The following is a 20,768-nucleotide window of genomic DNA, read 5'->3' as shown; positions in this document are numbered from 1 at the left end:
ATCACTGCTACTTTAAATAAGGAATGAAAATATCTATTTGATCCAGAAAAGCTCCCCGGCAATACATATACTGCTGGTGAGGAATATCTGTACCTGAATGTTCCGATACCCAGGAGCCTGGCAGACCAGCAACAGTAGAGTCCAGAAAACTCGGCAGTTGTGCATTTGACCGGGTAGGCCAAGTTTCCCTGGGCCTGGCCCTAAGAAACCCTGGAGGGGGACCTCAGGAAAATCAGTTTAATTGGGAGGGTTCTGATGGGGACAGGATGCTTTTGGAATCTAAGATGACAGAAGATATTGATGAGCTATTAGATCCAGGGGGCCTGTCTGATATTTGAGATAATGCAACCTCCATTTGTTTCAGGACGATGCCTTCATTTTTGTACTAACATGGTTTATGGCTTGCAGGGGATATATGGACTGGTGGATGTAACCATTAAGGATGTTAGAGCCCCATTCTTACTATTATTGTGGTATGTGTGCGCGTTTGTTTTTTTCCTAGGAGGATCTTTATTTTTTCTCCCAAATCTCATAACTGGTTATACAGATGTTTAATTGAGAGGAATAATTATGAATTACGATTTGTTTTTTTCTTTCAAACTTTCCTATCTGAATCATTATCGCCTTCATTACAAGTGTTTTAAATAGTGTAAAATTAAAGTTTAAAAAATAAACATTGCTGGTAGGCAAGCCCAAGCCCAGAAAAAATCAGTTTTTAAAAAACATTAATGGTTCCTCATTGAGAGCTTCATGCACTATAAGCCTTATGTTCTGCTAATTTAGAGAAAAACAGAATTTAAACTCAGAATAAGGAGTAGAAAAAGTAGATTGAGAAAGAAGCGCAGGTAGATTAATTCCACGAAGGCAAAGGGACAATGGAACTCAATGGATACAGATGATCAGAGGAAGGATGACTTAAAATGTGAGGATTCTTGTTAAAAGCACAAGAAGTTAGGAATGTATTCTAGGGGGAAACGGCTAATTAGGAAATTAAAGCTGAACTGTTGACCTAGAGCTTTGGAACACTGTTATCACCCTGCTATGCTTTGGATAAATAAAGCAAGGAAGACAAATTTTATCCAGCTTATGTCTGCTGTTCAACTCTGACCCTTGTCTACTGGAATGACTTTAAATATCTGCTATGGAAAAAAAAAATGATACCACTTTAATTTCCGGCTCCATCTCCATCTGGCTAGGGAGATGATGAATTAATACTATCCTGTTTTGTCTTTAGGGCTTTCGATACCCCTGAGGACCAGCCTGTGGGACAGTCTGTTTGGGCAGGGATTCTGGACCAGAATCAGAAGACTGGGATTCAGGACAAGGCCAGTCCACGTAACACAGCTCAGAGCCATACAACACAACTTGCTCCGAGGATGTTGGGCATTGTGCTTCATTAGGAAACAAAATATAAGCTTTCCACACCATTAGGAATGACTTTAGGAGTGAAAGCACATAAGACGATGCCTCACCTCATCAACAATGCACTGCAGAAGCTGGAGAGGCTGCAATGGGAAAGAAGAAAGGAAAAAGTATTAGCCTCTATGCAATATCTTTACAGTGGAGTGGAAAGAAAAAATCATTAATGCAATAAAATATAGCAAGATTAATCAACAACAGCAAACTCTTATAAAAACATTGATGCTCAGGATGTTCTATTATTTCTAATGGTACCTAATCTAATACAGGCAGTTAAAGGTTTGCATTTTCTTCAAAATGCAATTTGCTAAGTTTAAAACAAGGCATTCAAGCATGCAAAGGAAGCAGCCATCAGGAAAAAGAAAAGTGAATTTTTTTCTGAACTCATAAAGCTTACCATTAAAGATCCCTGGTTTTTCTGAATCTGAAAAAAGGCAATATGTAATTAGCATGTCATAATCAAAATGACTCACTTGGACACATTATGATCACTGAGAGAAAATTATTGCATTGCTGGTGGCAATTTGTGGGCATGTGTTAACACAATTTACATAATGAAAATACACAAATGTTAATAGCTCGCTTCTCATTTATAGGCGAAAGTCAGCAGAATGTTAATTTCACACAACACTTTTTAGTACCCTCCAGGTTGTATTAGAATAGGGAGAAAAACCATAATCCATTTCAAAAGGCTGTTTACGATTCAGATATAAATAATGTTTTATATTGCTAGATTGTGAACACTGGGCTTAATGTTGCAATCATTGCTAATGTTATGAAGCTCACTCTTTTTAAATTAAAAACCGATTTATTTAAAATTGAAATTAAATCATAGTCAGAAATTAGAATTTTGGATTCCTGCCAGTGTCTGCTCACAATCCCCTATTTTGTGAAGAAAACTTTAATTATGTGGTTGAAGTATTTGTCTTTAACTCCAGAGTGGGGTGAAGACTCCACCTTTTCCAAAGTTCCTTCAGCCTGTTTCCTGGGAAGCAATGCTCTCTGGGAAAATCAAATTCATGCAAGTTTTACACAATTTTTCAGGGAATAAAAAGCAGAGACAAGTGAATGCCTACTCCTAATCAACATTGTGAAGGCAGGTTGCTCACACATCTAACATGGATAAGCCATCTCTCTTAGAAAGTTAGTAAAATGTGATACCAAATTAATAACACACCCAGTGTGTTACCGAAGTACTAAACACTTCAACCCCCCACCCCCACACAAATGACTGCAGTTATTACAAACTCATGAAAACGGAGTCCCAGGTACTAAATTTTCTAAGAAGGAAAATTTCAGGAACCAAATACGGTATTGACAGGTCAGTTGTTTGCTGAGATAACTGAGCTCCAACCAGCTAGTAAAATATAGGGAATATAGTAATAGGACAGTTGATCAATGAACAATGCAGGGGTTAGGGATGCCAACATCTGTGCAGTTTGAAAATCCATATATAACTTTTGACTCCCCAGATACTAACAGCCTACTCTTGACCTAAAGTGTTACCGGTAACATGAACAGTCGATTAACACATATTTTACATGGTATATGTATTACATGCTGTACTCTTATAATAAAGTAATTTAGAGAAAATAGAGTGCAATTAAGAAAATCATAGGGAGAGAAAATAGATTTATAGTTATGCACTGTATTTATCCCAAAAATCTGCATATAAGTGGACCCATGCAGTTCAAACCCATGTTGTTCAAGAGTCAACTGTATTTTTTAAATTAAAAATTTTTTAATGTTATTTTAAAAAATTCTTCCACGGGGCCCCTGGGTGATTCAGTCAGTTGGGCGTCTGGCTTTGGCTCAGGTCATGGTCTCGGGGTCCTTGTACCCAGTCCTGTGTCAGGCTCTGTGCTCAGTGGGGAGTCTGCTTCTCCCTCTCCCTCTTGTGCTCTCTCTCTCAAATAAATAAAATATTTTTAAAAAGAAATAAAAAATAAAAAGTTCTTCCATGTATATTTGATCTGCACAACCACCCTGAGGTTGGCAAGGATGATCATTTCTTTTTTTTTAACATTTTATTTATTTATTTATTTTAGAAAGAGGAGCAGAGGGGGAGGGAGAGGGAAAGGGAGAGCAATCTCAGATTTCTCGTTGGGCGAGCAGCCCTAAGCACAGGGCTCAATCTCACCACCCTGAGATCACGACCTGAGCCAAAACCAAGAGTTGGTCGCTTAACCGACTGAACCACCCAGGTGCCCCACGGATGATCACTTCTATCCTCTGATGGGAAGACTGGCCTCCCAGAGGATGGGGCAGGCCCAAGGCCACAGGAACAGTGATGGCAGGGCTTCTCCCGTGCTCCTTTCTTTCCAGCGTCTGTATTATATCTGTCGACAGTCACAGCATTATTTAAAAACAACTGGATTTGTATATGTTTATACTTGGTGTGGTAAAGTTGATAAATCATCAATTTTTGGTGTTTTCCTCTGAATTAGACTGCAAGCTTCTCAAGGGCAAAAACTATGTTTTTGTGTTTCTTTTGCATCCATATGGCTTCTCAGCAGACCCTTCACCTAGTGCCTGAGTGTTTTAAAAAGCACTTTCCTGTGTATTATCCCAACTGAACATGGCGCCTACTCACCCCTGCTCTCCCTGGTCACCACTCCCTGAAACCTGTCCCACGCTGACTGGCTGTTAGTCTACTTGGATAGTTCCCACTTAATGCTACGCTGAATTACTGCTCCTTCTTCTAGTCAATGAGTACTTCTGCATAATGCTCTCATGGTAAAGATTTAGTTTAAAAAGGAAGATGGGTTAACTACCACCCCGGAGTGGTTAAGGATTTTGGTAACAAGCCACACCACCTTTCAAAAACCTTGAAAGGCCCAGGTCACTTCTCCTACGATAGGAGATCCCTTCGGCATTTGCTTTTATTTTTTCCAGGTACACAGGCATACTCTTCCCCCACCCTCCATTCTTTGCAAGATATATCTATTTCAACAGGAGAGGTACTTGTAACAAACCAAGAATCAGAAATCCATTTCTGGCAAAGAGAATGTTTTTCACAAATTTCCAACAGTCAGGGGGATTACAACATTCTCTGAGGAAAAACATGAGGCAAACATTCTAAGTGAGATGTTTCAAAATAAATTCAGGAATAAATTGTACAACATCGTTTCCAGCAGCACATAAGTTGTGTGAAATGAGTTCAGGGGAGAACATTTCCTCATGAACCGAGTGAGCTCTTAGAGGTCTCCACTTTGCCCTGTTCTGTGGGTAAAAGAAACCATGGTTTAAGATAACTTAAAATTTTACTATTTTGATGCTTTCTCTTTACTATGAGACAGAGAGAAACAACAACATCAAAGTCTTTTTTATGATCTTATAACTATACTGTTTTTCCCAGGTTCTTAAAGAGAGATGTTGTTACCAGGTTTTATTACACGGCTTTGATAGCTACATATTATATGAAATCACCTTCATAAATTTTGTATTAAGGTAGCAGTGCTACTACCTGAAATTGATTCAAAACGCTTAAGATACTCAATTACTTTTTAACACTGTTACACAACACAGTGACTTATATCTTCTATTTCACAAGAACTTGATGATGCAACATCATTGTAATTGATTCATTTTCTCAATTAAATAAAGCTACTGTGCTTTTCTTTATATGAATGCCACACAGACGACAGAGTTAGATATATTCTTTCCTTTCTCTGTCTCAGATATACTGCCTTAAAGGTTATATTCTGTTCCTCTGTTTAATTCCACCGGAAAATTTAATGCCACAGTCATATTTTTCAAATTCTGAACTGCCACGGACTTGACTGTATTTATATTAGGCATATTTTTCACTCCTAAACTCTTTGTTGTTTACCTTTTTCAAGATCACATTGCTGTGTAGGCAGAGCACCCATAAAACAGACCGCAACAAAGTCAACCTCCAGTCATTGCCTTTGCTTTTGCACACAGTTCAGGAAAGAGTGAAGCCCCTCATTTTACAGCACATTAAAAGTGGTACTAAGGGTACTTGATATAAAATGTTAGCTTTGTGAATGTCTCTCTTTATTCTAGGTCTGCCTTCCAAATGCTTCGCTGCGAGAGCAGAGTTCAGAGGAACACAATAACATTGTGAGGGCTGATGAACTGCCTCTACCTCACAACATATGAAATGCTGTTTATAACTAACTCGTCCAAGTCTGGAGTCCTGCCTGCCCACTTTGCTGGTGTTGAGTTTCCTATGTGTAACTAGTACTCTGGGACAACGAACAGAAGGACAATAATTGCTCCGATCATTACACTTTGCTAATCAGTCTCCAGAACTAGTAGCATTTGATAAACTAATTAGATGACCCTCTTCTGTCTTCTGGGCACAGCCTTTTTTTTTTTTTTTCTTCTTCTTTTCCCAGCCCTTAGCTACAAGACTTTAAGTGACACTAAGCGGGGATGGTTAAGCCCCAGTCTGATGTAAGACAGATCTTTATGTGTTTAAACGGGGATGACTGACTTCATAACAGGCAGGCCTAAGTATCAGTTATGGGGTGTTCTTGCAGTAACACTTATCATTTATTTCCTTGCAAGGACCATGTAGTTGGCAATTTCAAAAGCTCCTATAACACAACTAATGACTTTGGAAAATGATCCTCGAGAGGAAACTGCCAATGCAAAAGTTTGCTTGTGGGGCCTCAACTTTGTAAAGTCCACGACTGGTGAGAAACAGCAACTCTGGGAGCCCCACGTTCCATTTCCATCTCTGTGGACGGGCTTTTTACATACAGTGGGAAGGCCGACTTTGCCACCAGCCCTTTCACATTACGTGCAGAAGCACAATCAGAAACCTAAAATGATCCACCTATGTAACTTCGAGAAGACACTGGCTAGACCTTTCATTTTCTCTTTTACTCTCTGAAATTATGGCTTGCCCTGCAGCCCTTGTCGGAGAGATTTATGCGTGACCGAGGTCAGATCTTCCAATATCAGTTGACAAATTTTCTCTTTACATATTTACTGCTTTTCAAGCTTGTGTTATTTGTTCTTAAGTAGAAAAAGGAAATATGAAATTAAATGATATGGTTGGCATTTTTTAAGTACACTGGGGGCGCGTGTGCACGTGGACTGACTAGCACCATACTCTAGCCTTCAATGTTCAACTCTATTCTTACTGTACACTTCATGTTTTAGCAACGATAGCTATTTTACAGACTCTCTTCTCAAAGCAGATGCATTAAGCTTAATCCTGTCTAATATAAACCAGGATTATGGTAAACTGAGACTTTTATATTACAAATGAAGAATAATAACCTAAAAATTTTTCTCTTAATGAAAAGTAGCTGCAGAGATGGTCTACTTCAATCTACTCGTTTTGCTATTAGGGACACTGAGGTTTAGAGGGGCGCAATGTCCAAGGTCGTAGATACAGCCTGGCCTAGACCTGACTGCTGACTCAGGAGGCTACCTGGTGTGGAGAAAATGCATATAGACTGGAGTCAGAAAGACCCTCGGAATTCCAGTCAGACCCCCATGGCCTCAGAAGCTGGTACTGGCATTCAATCTAATTTTATCTGGCACGGTGCTGGGTGCTAAAACTTAGGGACACACCACCTCCAAACAGTTACAACTTGCAAAACCAAAGTGTCCAAATCTCAAAAAGGCTTCAACGAGAAAAGAAAAATTATTTCCACATGACCACAAGCTAAACACATATTGCTTAGTACCACTAACTTACTGTAAGATTTCCTAAACAAAGGACTGCTTAAAAAAAAAAAAAGTAGAACAAAATGTATCCTAGCGAACCATAAATGAGAATTCTGATAAACTGATATTTTTAGATATTGAATGTAGGATGAGACAAAATAAATAATATATAATTACTAATAATATAAAATGAACAAGTATAATTCACTTGTGCCATTGTATCTCTCCTGTTTATCAGCCTTTGTCCTTGTTCAAGTTCTTATCATGCCTGTAAGTCTATTAGCATATCTTATATAGAACAAAACAAAAGCAAAAAATAAGTCATGAGACTTAAACAACTAAGGACTTAAAAATAAGTGGCAAGAAGATTTAGCAAGGAGCTACTCAACGGGATATGACAGAGTCACTAGGATTCCCACCTTCTAAGATCTACTCATGGCACCTTCTCTCTGCTGCCTTCAGGAATGACCAGTTTTGAAAAGCTAAATCTAGATATTCCTGAATTTCACAAACAGCTGGGTGGGACAGAAAGGCTCTAAGATGCCTAGAGGAGGGCTCAGCTCAGATGGGACCAGACAGAAAATCAACAAAGCCATAAATTAGATCACTTGGCTCTTACTGCTTCCCGAGTATCAAGGACAATGCATTTTCACACAAAACACAGCAGCTGGAGCATCAAGGTACAGTGTAACATTATTCATTTGCTGGGTCTGCCAGTCAGTGAGCAGGAAAGAATGGACCTGACTGCCAGTCTCCACTCTTTTATCCCTTGTGTATTTAAAATTGACATAGCTCATGTCCCACTCTGCATAGGTATATAGGAACCCTAGTAAGTCATCCTCTGGGCAAATGTAAATTTTAATATTTAGACCTGAATTTTGTGAGAAAAGCAGGGGCTCAGAAACACAATTTAAAATGATCAATGTGAATTATAAAATTAACCTTCTCCCTAATGTCTTTAGGCCTGGCCAAGATGTCCATTAAGACTTTCAGATAAGATTTAGAAGTTTCCCTTTCAAAGAAGATACATTTGCTGTATCAAACTTTTCTCTTTTCTTTGTTCCAAAAAAGAGTGGGCTTATTTCAGAATCTAGCTTAGAACATCAGTTATGTGTGTATGTGGGGGGAGGCAGTGGGGGGGAGATGTGGCTTTTTTGAGAAAGGCCTGTTGACCATTCCATTCTTTATGGTTAAATAAATCTGCTGTAGCAAAAGATTTTTAAGGTGTCAAAATGTCTCAAAGGGTTTTTTTTCTGGAGCTCTCATTTAGTCTGTTATCTCTATTAGCTTCAATCCTCCACATGCCATAGAATACAGAATGATGTTAGAGGTCACCTGGTCTGACTCCTTGCTCCATGTGGAAATTCACTTTATGATATTCTTGACAGGCAGGTATCCTGTGTTTGCTTGAAGACTTCCAGAGATGGGATTCCAATGATTCTATCCTGGGTGGCTTAAATTGTTAGAAGGTTCTTTCTCGTTATGAGTTCAAATATGTCCTCCTGTGAGATGTGCCTAGTGATTAAGTCTAGTGATGGCAATTGACATATCTGAAGATGGTTGTTTCTCCACTATGTTTTCTTTCCTGAGTGAACATCCTGTTTTCCTCCTCTGATCATCTGCTATGATTGGTTGTCTTCTATTCTTCCCCCTTCAATTAATGACACTCAAATTCCATTTCCCTGCCCCTAAAGAGCCCATGTGCTTCCCCCACCAGCTACTTCATCATCAGCTTTATGGGTGGGGCACGTGGTTCAGGCTTAAAGGAGTCAGCATCATCTAAATCCCCTGCGCTTGGGGAGCTAAGCTGATCCAATCAAACTGAAGCCTAGGGCTTCCGGTTGCCTATGGGAAAGAGAGATCTGCTTTTTCCCTTCTCATCGGGAAGCCCGTAGCCCTAGAATTCCAAGAGCCAGTCTTGGTCTGTGAAGGAAGAAGCCCACCAAGAAGAGAGCCAAAAGTGACTTGCTGGATCAAGTTCTACCGAAAACCAGCAATACTTGATTTTTGGCCATGCAGTTCAATCAAGTCCCCTTGCGGTTGAGGCAACTTGAGTTAAGTTTGCTGTTACTTGAACTGGAAAGCTGCCTGGAGGGGTAGGCAGGGTTTCACATTCTCCACACTGTGATGGCTTTCTTGGAATGTGATGCTATGGGCGCGTGTTCCTCATAAAGCAGGACACCCACACTCGCACGTATACCTCACACTGACTGGCTCAGTCACCTTGTTCTGGACATTACACACCATTCAGTAGAAGAAACTCCTGGAGGCTCTAAGTCCATTCATGTTTTTGATAGCCACATCGTTGGCTCAATGGAGGGAAACACGGAAGTTTATAAATCTTGGACTGAAAAAGAATTACTTCTTTCATATACTCTTCTTTTTAAAAAAAAATTTTTTTTAAAGATTTTATTTATTTGACAGACACAACAAGAGCAGGAACACAAGCAGGGGGAGTGGGAGAGGGAGAAGCAGGCTTCCCGCTGAGCGGGGAGCCTGATGTGGGACTCGATCCCAGGACCCTGGGATCATGACCTGAGCCTAAGGCAGACGCTTAATGACTGAGCCACCCAGGCGCCCTTTCCTATACTCTTCTATTTTTTAAGTGTTTCATACTGACAGTATTAGAGAGTCAAAATGAGTACATAATTCAACCAAGTGCAGAATCTAGACAAGTCTGATTTCTATCTGTTGCCTCTCCCCTGCAACAGATAGGAAATACATAATCAGCCTTTTTGTTTGTTTGTTTGGCTCAGGAGAGGTCTGTCCAACACTGAAGTTGAATCATAGACTCTTGGGGCCTGGAAGAATCCTAAAGGTGTTTTAGTCTGACCCACCTCCATCTGATCCCTGAATCCCTTCTTCATGACACTCCCGGCTGACGGGCCTTCTGCCAGGATGCATACAGTGATGGAGAGCTTATGTCTTCTGACTGTCCATTCTACCTCTCATTCCAGTTCTACCCTCTTGACAGTACAAATTCATGTCTTTTCTTACATAAGAACCCTCAAGTATCTTAAGACAACTCTTTGGAAGCTTTTATCCTTTGGGTATTAATGCTGGCAGGACAGGGTGGAAATATGGACACAGAAGAAAAGGGGACAAAATTATTTTTTTTTTAAAGATTTTATTTATTTATTTGAGAGAGACTGAGAGATAGAGAGCACGAGAGGGAAGAGGGTCAGAGGGAGAAGCAGACTCCCTGCTGAGCAGGGAGCCCGATGTGGGACTCGATCCCGGGACTCCAGGATCATGACCTGAGCCGAAGGCAGTCGCTTAACCAACTGAGCCACCCAGGCGCCCAAGGGGACAAAATTAATTTAAAGCCTAAAAATGTATATTGATTCTTAGTTCCTTCTGATTCTAAAATCTGCTGTGCCAACATGTAAAAAAGTCAAGTCAGACTAAATCACTAACTCATTGATTCGTATACCTTTATCAAGTATATACCAGGCACTGTACTGGAGTCTAGGACCTAGAAGATGGACAAGCCACAACTGCTGGTCCACAAAAATGAGGGATTTATTTAAGGTCGCTGAAAATCAGTGACAGAGCTAAGACTTAAGCACAGAGCTTGTATTCTCCTCCAAATGCCACTCTATATTTGGACAAAATACAATTTGTTAGATTCAAGGTACTGTAGATTTCTAAGACAGTGTCCCCCCAAAAAGGGATGTTCTCAGGCATTTTAAGGAATTCTTTCTTTGTGGGCTAAGACTCTACATATCGCTGCCTTTGTTGTTGTTGTTGTTGTGATGTATATGACATTGTTTGGCCTGCTGAGATTGTGAGATAAGCTGCAACTGCTGCCAATACATGTTTCATATGGAATTAGGAAGGAAAGACTCCTGAAATACAGTCACATGTAACCATGTTAACTCACATGTGTCTTACTGGTTTGACTATGAATGAGATTCAAAACAGGACTTGAAGAAAAGAAGTCATGGATCTAGAAGGAACTGAACAAAGCTTGATTTCTGTTTCAGAGTTGTAGGGCACACCTCTCATACTTTGATATAAGTGAAATCCAGTTCAAGAATCCAAGAGCGTACTTGGGGAGATGGTGATGAGAAAGATAGCTGAAGGTGTGTTAAAGAGGGGGACACTGCTCATACCAGATGAAAGGAGACCACAGAAGGATCTAGGCCAGCATTTTTCAGACTCTGTGTTTACCAAAGTTCACATAAGATATTACTTAGACTCATTAACAAAAACTAACAGAGCAAACCAGAACTGCTCTGGTATTTGTGTGTGCATGCATGTGTGTGTGTCCAGGAGTAAATTCCCACCGACTTCATGTTCTGTCTTCCCATCATTCTGCAAATCACTGACCTAGCACACCTCTATCCTTTTCCAGATGAGAAAACTGAGATCTGTGTGTGTGTGTGGGGGGGGGGAGGGTGGTGGAAGGGGGATAAACCATAATCTGACAATGATTTAACTTGTCACCTGCCGGGTGTGTCACTTGTTGCCTCCGGGTCCTCTCTGCCCTGAGTCAGTGAGTGTTTACGGCTGCCTCGCTATGGTGGCAAAGGGCTGTCCAAAGAGCAGGGGCTGGAGGAAGGCTTTTAGCTGGCAACTTTCTCTTGTTTACTGTATTTTACCACATTAGAACCAGGACTACACTCACGGTCTCCTTATGCCCAGAATGGTGCTCTTCGCAACCTGTTTCTGTACAGAAAACAAGACAAGCTTCATTACCCTCTTTGGTCTTTCTTTCCTCCTCTGGCCTCCTTTCCTCATAACACCATCCTATTCTCTAGCTTTTCTTTCCCTCTCCCCATGGCAGTCACCACCTACAGACTTTGACAGAGTCCACACTTGGTTCTGCTTGGTCGCCTCAGTTTCCCACAATGTGTTGGAGCTGACACCCTGACTGTGTGCATACACAGACAACTGCCTCCCTTCCTAGCTCCTAGCAGCCCTTGGGACCCTCTTTCCACCTGGTGTGTCCCGGGCAATCTCCAGTACTAAATTGAATCAGCTCTTTGCTCCTTTTAGACAACTCACTGAGTTTTCAATGAACTTAGCTTGTCCATTTTATTGGCACTAAAGAGGGTTGGGTTCTTAGCATCATTAGCATTTTAGTTGAGGAAGAATTCCCAAGCCCCTCCCCCCGCCCCGGGCATTAATCCAGAACTGTTAAACATCTAAAAAGTAATCTGTGCTCAAACAAAACTTGGGCGGGTCTGCCCCCTTTTTAACTTAGAGCCCCAAATCTACCCAAGTTTTCTATACTGAAAATAGTGATAAGTAAAACACTGGAGTAACGGTAAAAGCTGATGTCTTTGTTACTGCTGTTACCGCTGCTGAGGACCACATTGCCCCTAGGGGTCTGTACCCATCAGCAATTAGCTGGTAGACAGGGAGCATCCTGGGACAGTAACTTCCAACTCTGCAGACACAACCAGTCCGAGGCAGTACTTGAGTGGATGGTTTTGTAAAATAAAAATGGCCATCTGGGCTCTTTTTCCCCACACCATCCCTCTAGAGTGGGAACCAGTCTGACCCTGTGGCTAAATACCTGGTAATCATGAGGGAGGCACCGAATGGCACTGGAATCCCATTTCCTCCTCTATAAAATAAAAGAGTTGGAGGAGATCACTGTAAGATCTTGTCACATTCTGAAATTCTCTGATCCCATGAAGTAGCAGAACAGCACCAATAAAAACCAAAGGGGAAACAGTGCAAAGGCTCCAAGACCACAGAGCCCGAGGGAGAGAGAAGATGGCAAAGTGGTCACCTGAAAGCCAGATTGGGCGCCAAGTTTATGACTTCAAACTTAAATTCTATTTCTGGGCTAAGCTGATGATTTAAAAGTTGTAAAAGAATCAGGGTCCCCAGTTACTGAACTAAAAATGACTAGGTTCTGTATATAATTCTATATATTATGATTGTGATAGTGAATGACAAATTGTAAGTCGAAAAAGAAAGACTGTAAAGGAAGGCTCTTGTGGGATCAGAAAAGTAATTCATTTCAGTCCTACCTGGTGTGAGACATGAGACATGGTCATATATTTTCAGAGTACATAGGTAAATCCCTAAAGTACCTTCTGGAAATATAAATAATACTAATATTACCTTGCTCTTGGTCACCCTCTTATGTTTTTCAAAGTGTCCTCTTAGGCATTAGCTCATCTGAGCATGACAACTCCCCACCCCCGAAAGCCTAGAAAATGTCCTGTGATGTGCCAAGTCCCTCAGAAGCATGTGCCAGCTGACCTTGGGGGCAGAGATCTTAAAATGTAATGATTTCCAGCCTCAAACTGGCTCCCTAGCCATCTTAAAGGGATTCACGAAAATTCTCAACCCCAACTTCATTACCTGGTGTCTGCTGTACTCGCTATCTCCATCCTGACACACCCCTCTCTCCTCTACCGCTCCGCTCTCCCATTTCTTCCTTCCCTCCCAGTGCTGCTTTACAAGTCACCTAGGGAAATTCCTAAACTGGCAGGAAGACGAAAGTAACAGTAGCAGGAGTGGTACCCTCCTACTGAAGTAAAGTACTGGAGGGCTACTGCATACAACATGCGGCGTCACACCTTTATCTTTTACCACACGAGTCTCCTTTTGACTAGAACGCCTGGAAAGTTCTTTCCCATCCTTTCAGCCTCAGAGCCTCAGCTCCAACATCACCTGCTCTGTGAAACCTTCACAGCTTTCTAAAGTGAGCTGACCTCTTCCTCTCGAGGCCACAGCATCCCACATCCCGTAGGGTTCCTTTTGCATCAACTGCCATGTGTTTGTTTTATTTTTCTTTCCACTAGACTAGACTCTTTGAGGGTAGGGACCACATCTGTTTCATGTCTGTACTTCCGCTGCTCAGCATGGTGCCAGGGCAGAGTACCTGTGATGATAAATACATGTCAACCTGAACGGAGATGTATGTCATACACCAGTTTAGGAGTTGCTATAAAATCAAACCAACATGGGGTTAGTGTTTTAAAAAAGACAGGGTTCACTAGCCTAGCTGGCTAACTGCATTTACCTCAAATGAGGTATTAACAAGTAATTTATCTTTAATGAAAAATGTCATGTTTCTAAGCTACCCACATTTTGGGAATTCTTTTTATTCCATTTCTGCTCTATTTTAAAGACACACTAGGAACCCACTTCCTACCTTTGCAAGAGGCTAAGCAAATAACATTATGAGATCTCTTGATAAGCATGAGATAGATAATGAGAGAAGAATCTGACATCGGTAGTTTCAGAATCCCTAGGGAGAAGCAAATGTATGTAAGTGAACATCTTCCTATCACTTAAATTTTACCTCTGCCTTTCTTTTTTTTTTTTTTAAGAAAGGGAGAGAGAGAGAGAATCTTAAGCAGACTCTACGCCCAGCATTGAGCCCGACATGAGGCTTGATCTCACAAACCTGAGATCATGACTTGAGCCGAAATCAAGAGTTGAATGCTCAACTGACTGTGCCACTCAGGCGCCCCTCACCTCTGCCTTTTATGGAACATGAAATCTTTTTTTTTTTTTTTAAGATTTTATTTATTCTTTTGAGAGAGACAGAAAGAGCACAAGCAGGGGGAGAGGCAGAGGGAGAGGGAGAGGAAGAGGGAGAAGCAGGCTCCCCGCTGAGCAGGGAGTTCGATGTGGGGCTCGATCCCAGGATCCTGGGATCATGACCTGAGCCGAAGGCAGATGCTTAACCATCTGAGCTGCCCAGGCACCGCTGGAACATGAAATCTGACTTTGTATGACTTTAAACATTACTATATATTATTATTTATTTATGTATTGTTTTCATGGGGCTTGAACTCATGACTCTGAGATCGAGACAAGAGCTGAAATCAAGAGTCAGGACACCCAACTGACTGAGCCACACAGTAGCCCCTAAATATTAGTATACTTTAAATGTCTACATCCTAAATAATGAGAATGAAAATAAATAATGAATTAAAACATGTAGGCTAGAAATCTGTTTAGCAAAAAAACTGCACACACATTGCTCTTTTAGACTCTTGCCAATGACAGGTGAGTACCTGAAGTTTAGGGTAATTACCTACTGCTGGTTTTTTCCCTGTGACTAGAGACCTCACACAAAAAACTGGATCCAAATGATTCTATAGAATCCTTGATGTTCTGAACTTCAAAAAACTCATGTAACAAAGGATAAATTCCAAATACCTCTCTCCAAAGAAGGTCAACTTTTTAGGTATTATTTTGCAATTCTAGGTTGCTCTTGTCATGATCAACACATTAGTACATAAATAATAAAACCTATGGCCTGAATTTAACATTGAATATAAAACAATATTAAATTATCAAAATTAGGATTAGTCGTAGCATAGGCAAAGGCTTTTAAAACATGAATAAAATTAGGTATAAAAACTAGAATTTCAGCACTAGCTTTAGAAAAGTGTTTAGTATTTTAAAATAGTTTTAAGAACACATGCTTTCTACTCCCTTATGAGACAAATGCTCTATCCAGAGCACAATTTATTACTACAGAATAAATGAATGTTTAAAAGACAGTCTGTCAATTGAAAAAAAAACACATTAAAATAGCAGGTTTCCAAGCCAAGTTAAACAAAATATTTTCTCCTTGACAGGCTGCTTACATTTAAATGAAAACAGGGCAAATTTGGTCAATAATATGGATTGTATATAATAAAAAGGACCTTAGATCATGTTAATATAAGGATCAGAAAGCAGTAAGTTCAATTAAACCCACCCAATTACTTAGCAAACTTTCAGATACAGCAAATAAATTAATCTGTTTTAAATGAAAGTGCTCAGATAAGTAGCTTTTTGACCTGAGTAAGTTTCACTAGCAGCAATCACAGCAAAGCAAGAATCTGCTCAAGCAAGGCAAAGCCCCCAAATCAAACAAATGGTATTAGTAATCAAAAAGCATTTGCAAAACATATTTCCTTGGTTAGTAGCAGAGGGTTCTGAGCAAACGCCACCTACAGCTTCCCTCATACTTTGATAGATAGTGCACAGGGGACGAATACACATTCCTTTTACCCACAAACAACCAGGGTATTCTGCTTTTAAAAACAGGGTATTTCATTTCTGTGCTATCTTATGAAAAAGGCCAGTCATTATACTATTAAGAATGCATGTCTTTCACTTAAAATCCTCTATTATCCACTTATGTTGATCTTGTACTGGGATTTAAGAATGCCTCTTTATTGAGACAAGTAATATGTCATCATTTTGTTCAGCTAACAGGCCTGACAGACCTTGTCTCCTTGAGTTAAGAACAGTAGATCTCTATTTCGTACATTGGTGGCAAAAGCTAGCAGAATAAATGAGAATTAGCCAATTGGTAGTAAAGATTTTTGATCCCAAAGATCCAGACTTTCCTTCTACCTTAGCCTTAATTATTCTATTTGGCCAGATGATGGTATGTTCTTTTCAAGAAAAATGATCTCTAGATATTGCAATAATTTATTTGAATGCCATTCTTATGTATTTTTAACAAATGACGTCGCCATTCACAATCTCTTATGTTTTTGATCCTTTTTACCACTTATCATCTTCGTTATTTGAAGCAGATTTTTAACAGATAATCTTGATCGTTACAACAATATCTTGCTTGCATTTTATTCAAATAATTCTTAAAAACAGCTTAAAAAGCCGTTTGGAATAACATCAAGCTTGCCATCAATCAAACGAAAAAATTCCGCTGGCGGTTGTATAAACATCAGATCAAGTCTGATGTCTTCAAGGATTTCAGAGTGAACCATAAAAAACTCCATTAACTTCTGACAAAGAATGCAAATTAATCACAACATGGGGTGAAATGAAATTAAAGGCTCTTTTCTAATCAATGACAAGGCGGGATGAAATATTTGTTACTCTCTCTGCACTCAGACTGCCTGGGACGTTTGCGCTTCCCTCGTGAAGCCCCAAATGTAAGGTGTGAGTACAGATTCACGCGCAGTTGCCGTACAACCCTCCTGCCCCCCCAGAGCTATCTGCTTACAAGTCGTGGAGATTCACAAAACACACTAATCATCTGAATCTCAGGTGCATCCAATTTGTTATTCACACTCTCCCATGCCAGTGAAAAGCCTGGCGCAGACAGATGCACCAGGAACCCTAAATGACAGTTTTGGCCTCCGGAAGTACGATCACTACAACAAAATCTAGTACAGCCTCCAGGTGAAATGTCTGGAGCTCCATATGGAGCAGGGAAAATTAACAACAAGATGAAAATCACTGCAGCAGCGGGGAGTCGGAATTTTTGAAAAAAAAAAATGAAATTTAAAGATGAAGAAAGAGAAGTAATAAATTAATGGGGTGTGAAAACATTCAAAGCTTTACAATACCAGGGGCACTATTTGCTCAGATTTTTTTCCTTTTTTTAACTTCAGGTCACTTTGATGTAATTTATTAACCAAGATCAGGAATTGTAGCCAAAAGAACAACATTTTTATACATACAAAAGTACTTTAAGTACATTTGTATCTGTATTACCTTCACTTTCCTGTGGCATCCTGCTCACCAAATTTCCAAATGCCAGAGCTGACACACCCCCTGAGAAGTCTCCTTAATGGACTTACTAACATTCTAATGCAGGGCACTATTGTAAAGTTTGAATGAAGGATGACAATTTGTAGCAGGCAATCTTTTTCATTTCTCCTAAATTATGGTGTCATTAAACAAACCATTGCCCACCGTCATGTTTTTTAAGTCAACTGAATTTGGATCTACATGATTAACTATACACAGCTCCAGTCCTTGTCCAGACCTGCGCCTCTTTCCAGATTACTGTTAATGCTAAATTATTCAAGAAATGAAGATACTTTTTTGGTTGTGAGACATTTGAAAACACAATTTTTCATGATCCTACTGCTTCACAGGCGCCCAGAATTTAATGGCACTGGGGTCAGGGAGAGCTCTGGAGCTCTCTGGACCCTCCTGTCCCTCTGCTAAATACATGGTAGGAAAAGCAAAAGGGCTCTAGGGAATGGCCTTGTCATCATCTACCATGGCATGGCCCCTGATGTTTAGCATTTCTCATCCTCATAAGAGGCCTCCTGGAGTGGAGAAGGCAAACCAGGAGGAGGCCCTGGAGGGGCTCAGTGGGACAAAGAAGAGTGGTATGAACAGCCAACCACATTCAGAGTCCACAGAGCCCAGGCATTTGGTTTAGTTGCCTGCAAGTCCTGGGCCTAACTGCACCCATTCAGCCCTCAGGCAAGGGGCCTCACGTGTCCAGGCCTCCGTCTGCTCACCTGGAGGCTGGGAATTACAGCCCCTGAGGGTGGGATGTACAATCTGAATCAGATAATAGGAAGTGATCTGAAGCTCGATGTTGAAAGGTGCTAGATGGATCCAAGACATCACTGTTGTTCCTATCATAAGTTGCAGTGATACGGCTGTGTACTTACAGTGGCTCCTAAACTTTTGTTCTATCCAGTCCTAAACTGCATGCCAATGAGGCTATGCAACTTTGAGGCCTAAAGGAAAGGAAACTAGACAGTGCTTCCCAGGAACGAGTAAAAACCTAATGCACAAAACAAGAAGTTCCTATAGAATGATCATCTCAACGAAAATCCAGTCCTTTAATCTTTATGTTGGTCCCAGGCCACCAACTCTCCGTGATACCTTCCAGACACCCTTCCCTCATCATCATGCATCCCCACTGGATACACACTGTATCGCCAGTAGGAAGAGGCGCTGTTAACGACACTGTCAGCAGCACTGACGCCGGGCCAGTGGGGGACAAATCTTCGAGCGTGCCTCTCCTCCCTGCTTTTTTCTTTGCTCAGTTTATGCTCTGCTCCAGCTGTGGCTGGCAGGTTGCCAAGCACATCCTTTTGTGAACTTTGGTTGACAATTAGAAATTCTGTTCTGTGCTACAGCCCAACATCAGGGCCAGTGGGTTGGCCCTTGGTACTTTTCAAGTGGTTTCAGAGCCATAAGCACATTTAATCTGCATACTTGCTCTAACCAGATAGGAAAGGTAGGTATCAGGAACCGCATTCTAGATTTAAGGAAACTAAAGCCCCAAGGAGTTACAAAGCAAGAATTTAAGGCCTATGGTGACCACAGTTTGTGGGAGAGTTGGGTTCCCATTCTCATCTTTTGGCTCCTGGTCCGGAGCTCTGTCCAATAGCCTGGTCTTCTCAACTTGCCATTAGTGAAAAGCTCAAATCTGGTGCCCTGATTGGACTTTGAGTTCAAAGTAGCAGTGTCTTGGGATTGTCCCCAGCCCTGGACAGAAGGGATGCAAAACTATGTGATCATGAGGATCTATGAAAGGCTTTCACGTGTTCAAGGACCAGACCAGCAGGTGACAATTAGGATGAAGCAGTCAGTCCTTAGCTTGGTAAACAGAACCCTGCTTTGACTGGATGGGTTTCCTATCACTTGAGGTATTCAAGCAAAGTGTGGATGTCTGCTTCCAGAAATATGGTACAGAGGTTTGAATCGATGATGTCTGTGATTCACTCCTGCCTACTGCACTTGGGATTCCATGGAACCAACCCCACTGCAGTTCAACGCTGAGCAAATCAACCATTCCGCATGCCCCATTTATGAGGGGATGCCATCTCACAGAGTAGCTTGGGGTTCAAATGAGATACAATGGGCCACAAAGAAGGTATTATTCATAATCCAGTGTCCGGAATACTATGAAAATGAACATTGTTCCTCATGTACTTTCAGGACAAAGTGAAGGGCAGGAAAGACACCGATACAGTACCCTTTCCCAGTCTCCAGTCTGTTGGACAACACCGGTAAAATAAATGCCAAGTCCACCAAAGGTCATTGCTGATTCTAGCCAACGAAGCACACAAACTTCTGTTGAAAGATCTGGGAAATAAGCCTAATGGCATCAAAGCTGCTTCTATTATTTCAAATAAAAGTCCCAGTTTGGTGACAATATTCTATCACGATTCAGGGAATATGGCTTTCTCCCCACTCTGGCATAAAGGTTATTGCTAACTAGGGAGTCCAGCACGTTAAAATTTTCCAGCTTCCACTTGACTGATCAAGTAAATGTATACTTAAACATTTGAGAAAACAGAATTGCAAAGGTGTACAGCCTCTTCCCAAATCTGACCAGAGCATCCAAATGCTTCATTTGTCAAACGCGACAGCAATCCGTTTCTTAGACTCAACACTTACCAAATTTCACTGGTTAATTACTCGACACATGAGGAATCTAAAGAATATAGCTATGTTCTCAATCTCTGGCACTTTTATGAGATGGCTTACAAGTTTTCTACTAAGGCTTCTTTGAGAGATACACTGTAACAGGGTCTCTGCGTTTACAAAATTTTAGGGGATTGTAAAAATTGGTCAAACAGTGATTTGTTTAGAAATTACTGACAGAATTAGAGGCTTACCAAGATAAATATTCTAATGAGCTATAAATCCTGAAAATGGGATTTTAATTTGATGGGCTACCTAGAGCTAAGCAGCAAGGCTGTATACACTAAAATCTGACTAAATGCTAGCATGCATGCCAAGCGATTACATTTTAGATTTTCTCTTTAAGGAAAAGATTATGTTTAAACAAAGAAACCTACAAATTTGACAAGTGAGTGTAACACTCTTGAACCTAATAACTTAGATGATTTCTCTCCCACTCATCTGATGGCTTTAACTGTAAAAGAAAAAGGATACAAAAGACACATTTCAGCAAATGAAGGGTCTTTAAATGTCCACATGGGTACCAGGAGAATTCGCTTAAAACAGCTTATAAAGATGGTAGAGTGAATGAGCCCCAT

At 40.8% G+C, this 20,768-nt stretch overlaps 1 protein-coding gene across 5 annotated transcripts in view; it reads right to left on the bottom strand.

Annotated features, from left to right (window-relative positions):
- The window catches only part of MAP2K5 (mitogen-activated protein kinase kinase 5), a 252,618-nt gene that overhangs the window by 62,374 nt on the left and 169,476 nt on the right, over nt 1–20,768 (bottom strand). For 4 of the 5 annotated variants that reach the window (XM_028100051.2, XM_028100050.2, XM_028100052.2 and 1 more), the window contains 2 exons: nt 1,817–1,843; nt 1,473–1,505 (listed from right to left, as the gene is read on the bottom strand). In XM_028100051.2, the coding sequence (XP_027955852.1) occupies nt 1,473–1,505; nt 1,817–1,843 (60 nt within the window). The remainder of the gene's footprint in view (nt 1–1,472; nt 1,506–1,816; nt 1,844–20,768) is intronic. The other variant, XM_028100053.2, reaches the window with a different exon arrangement.

The sequence above is a fragment of the Eumetopias jubatus genome, unplaced genomic scaffold, assembly GCF_037043125.1.
Source record: "Eumetopias jubatus isolate StellerSeaLion01/CBP00866 unplaced genomic scaffold, mEumJub1_p1.0 scaffold_7, whole genome shotgun sequence".
Taxonomy (NCBI): domain Eukaryota; kingdom Metazoa; phylum Chordata; class Mammalia; order Carnivora; family Otariidae; genus Eumetopias; species Eumetopias jubatus.
The sequence above is the reverse complement of the archived record's forward strand: the minus strand, read 5'-3'. Positions and strand labels throughout refer to the sequence as shown.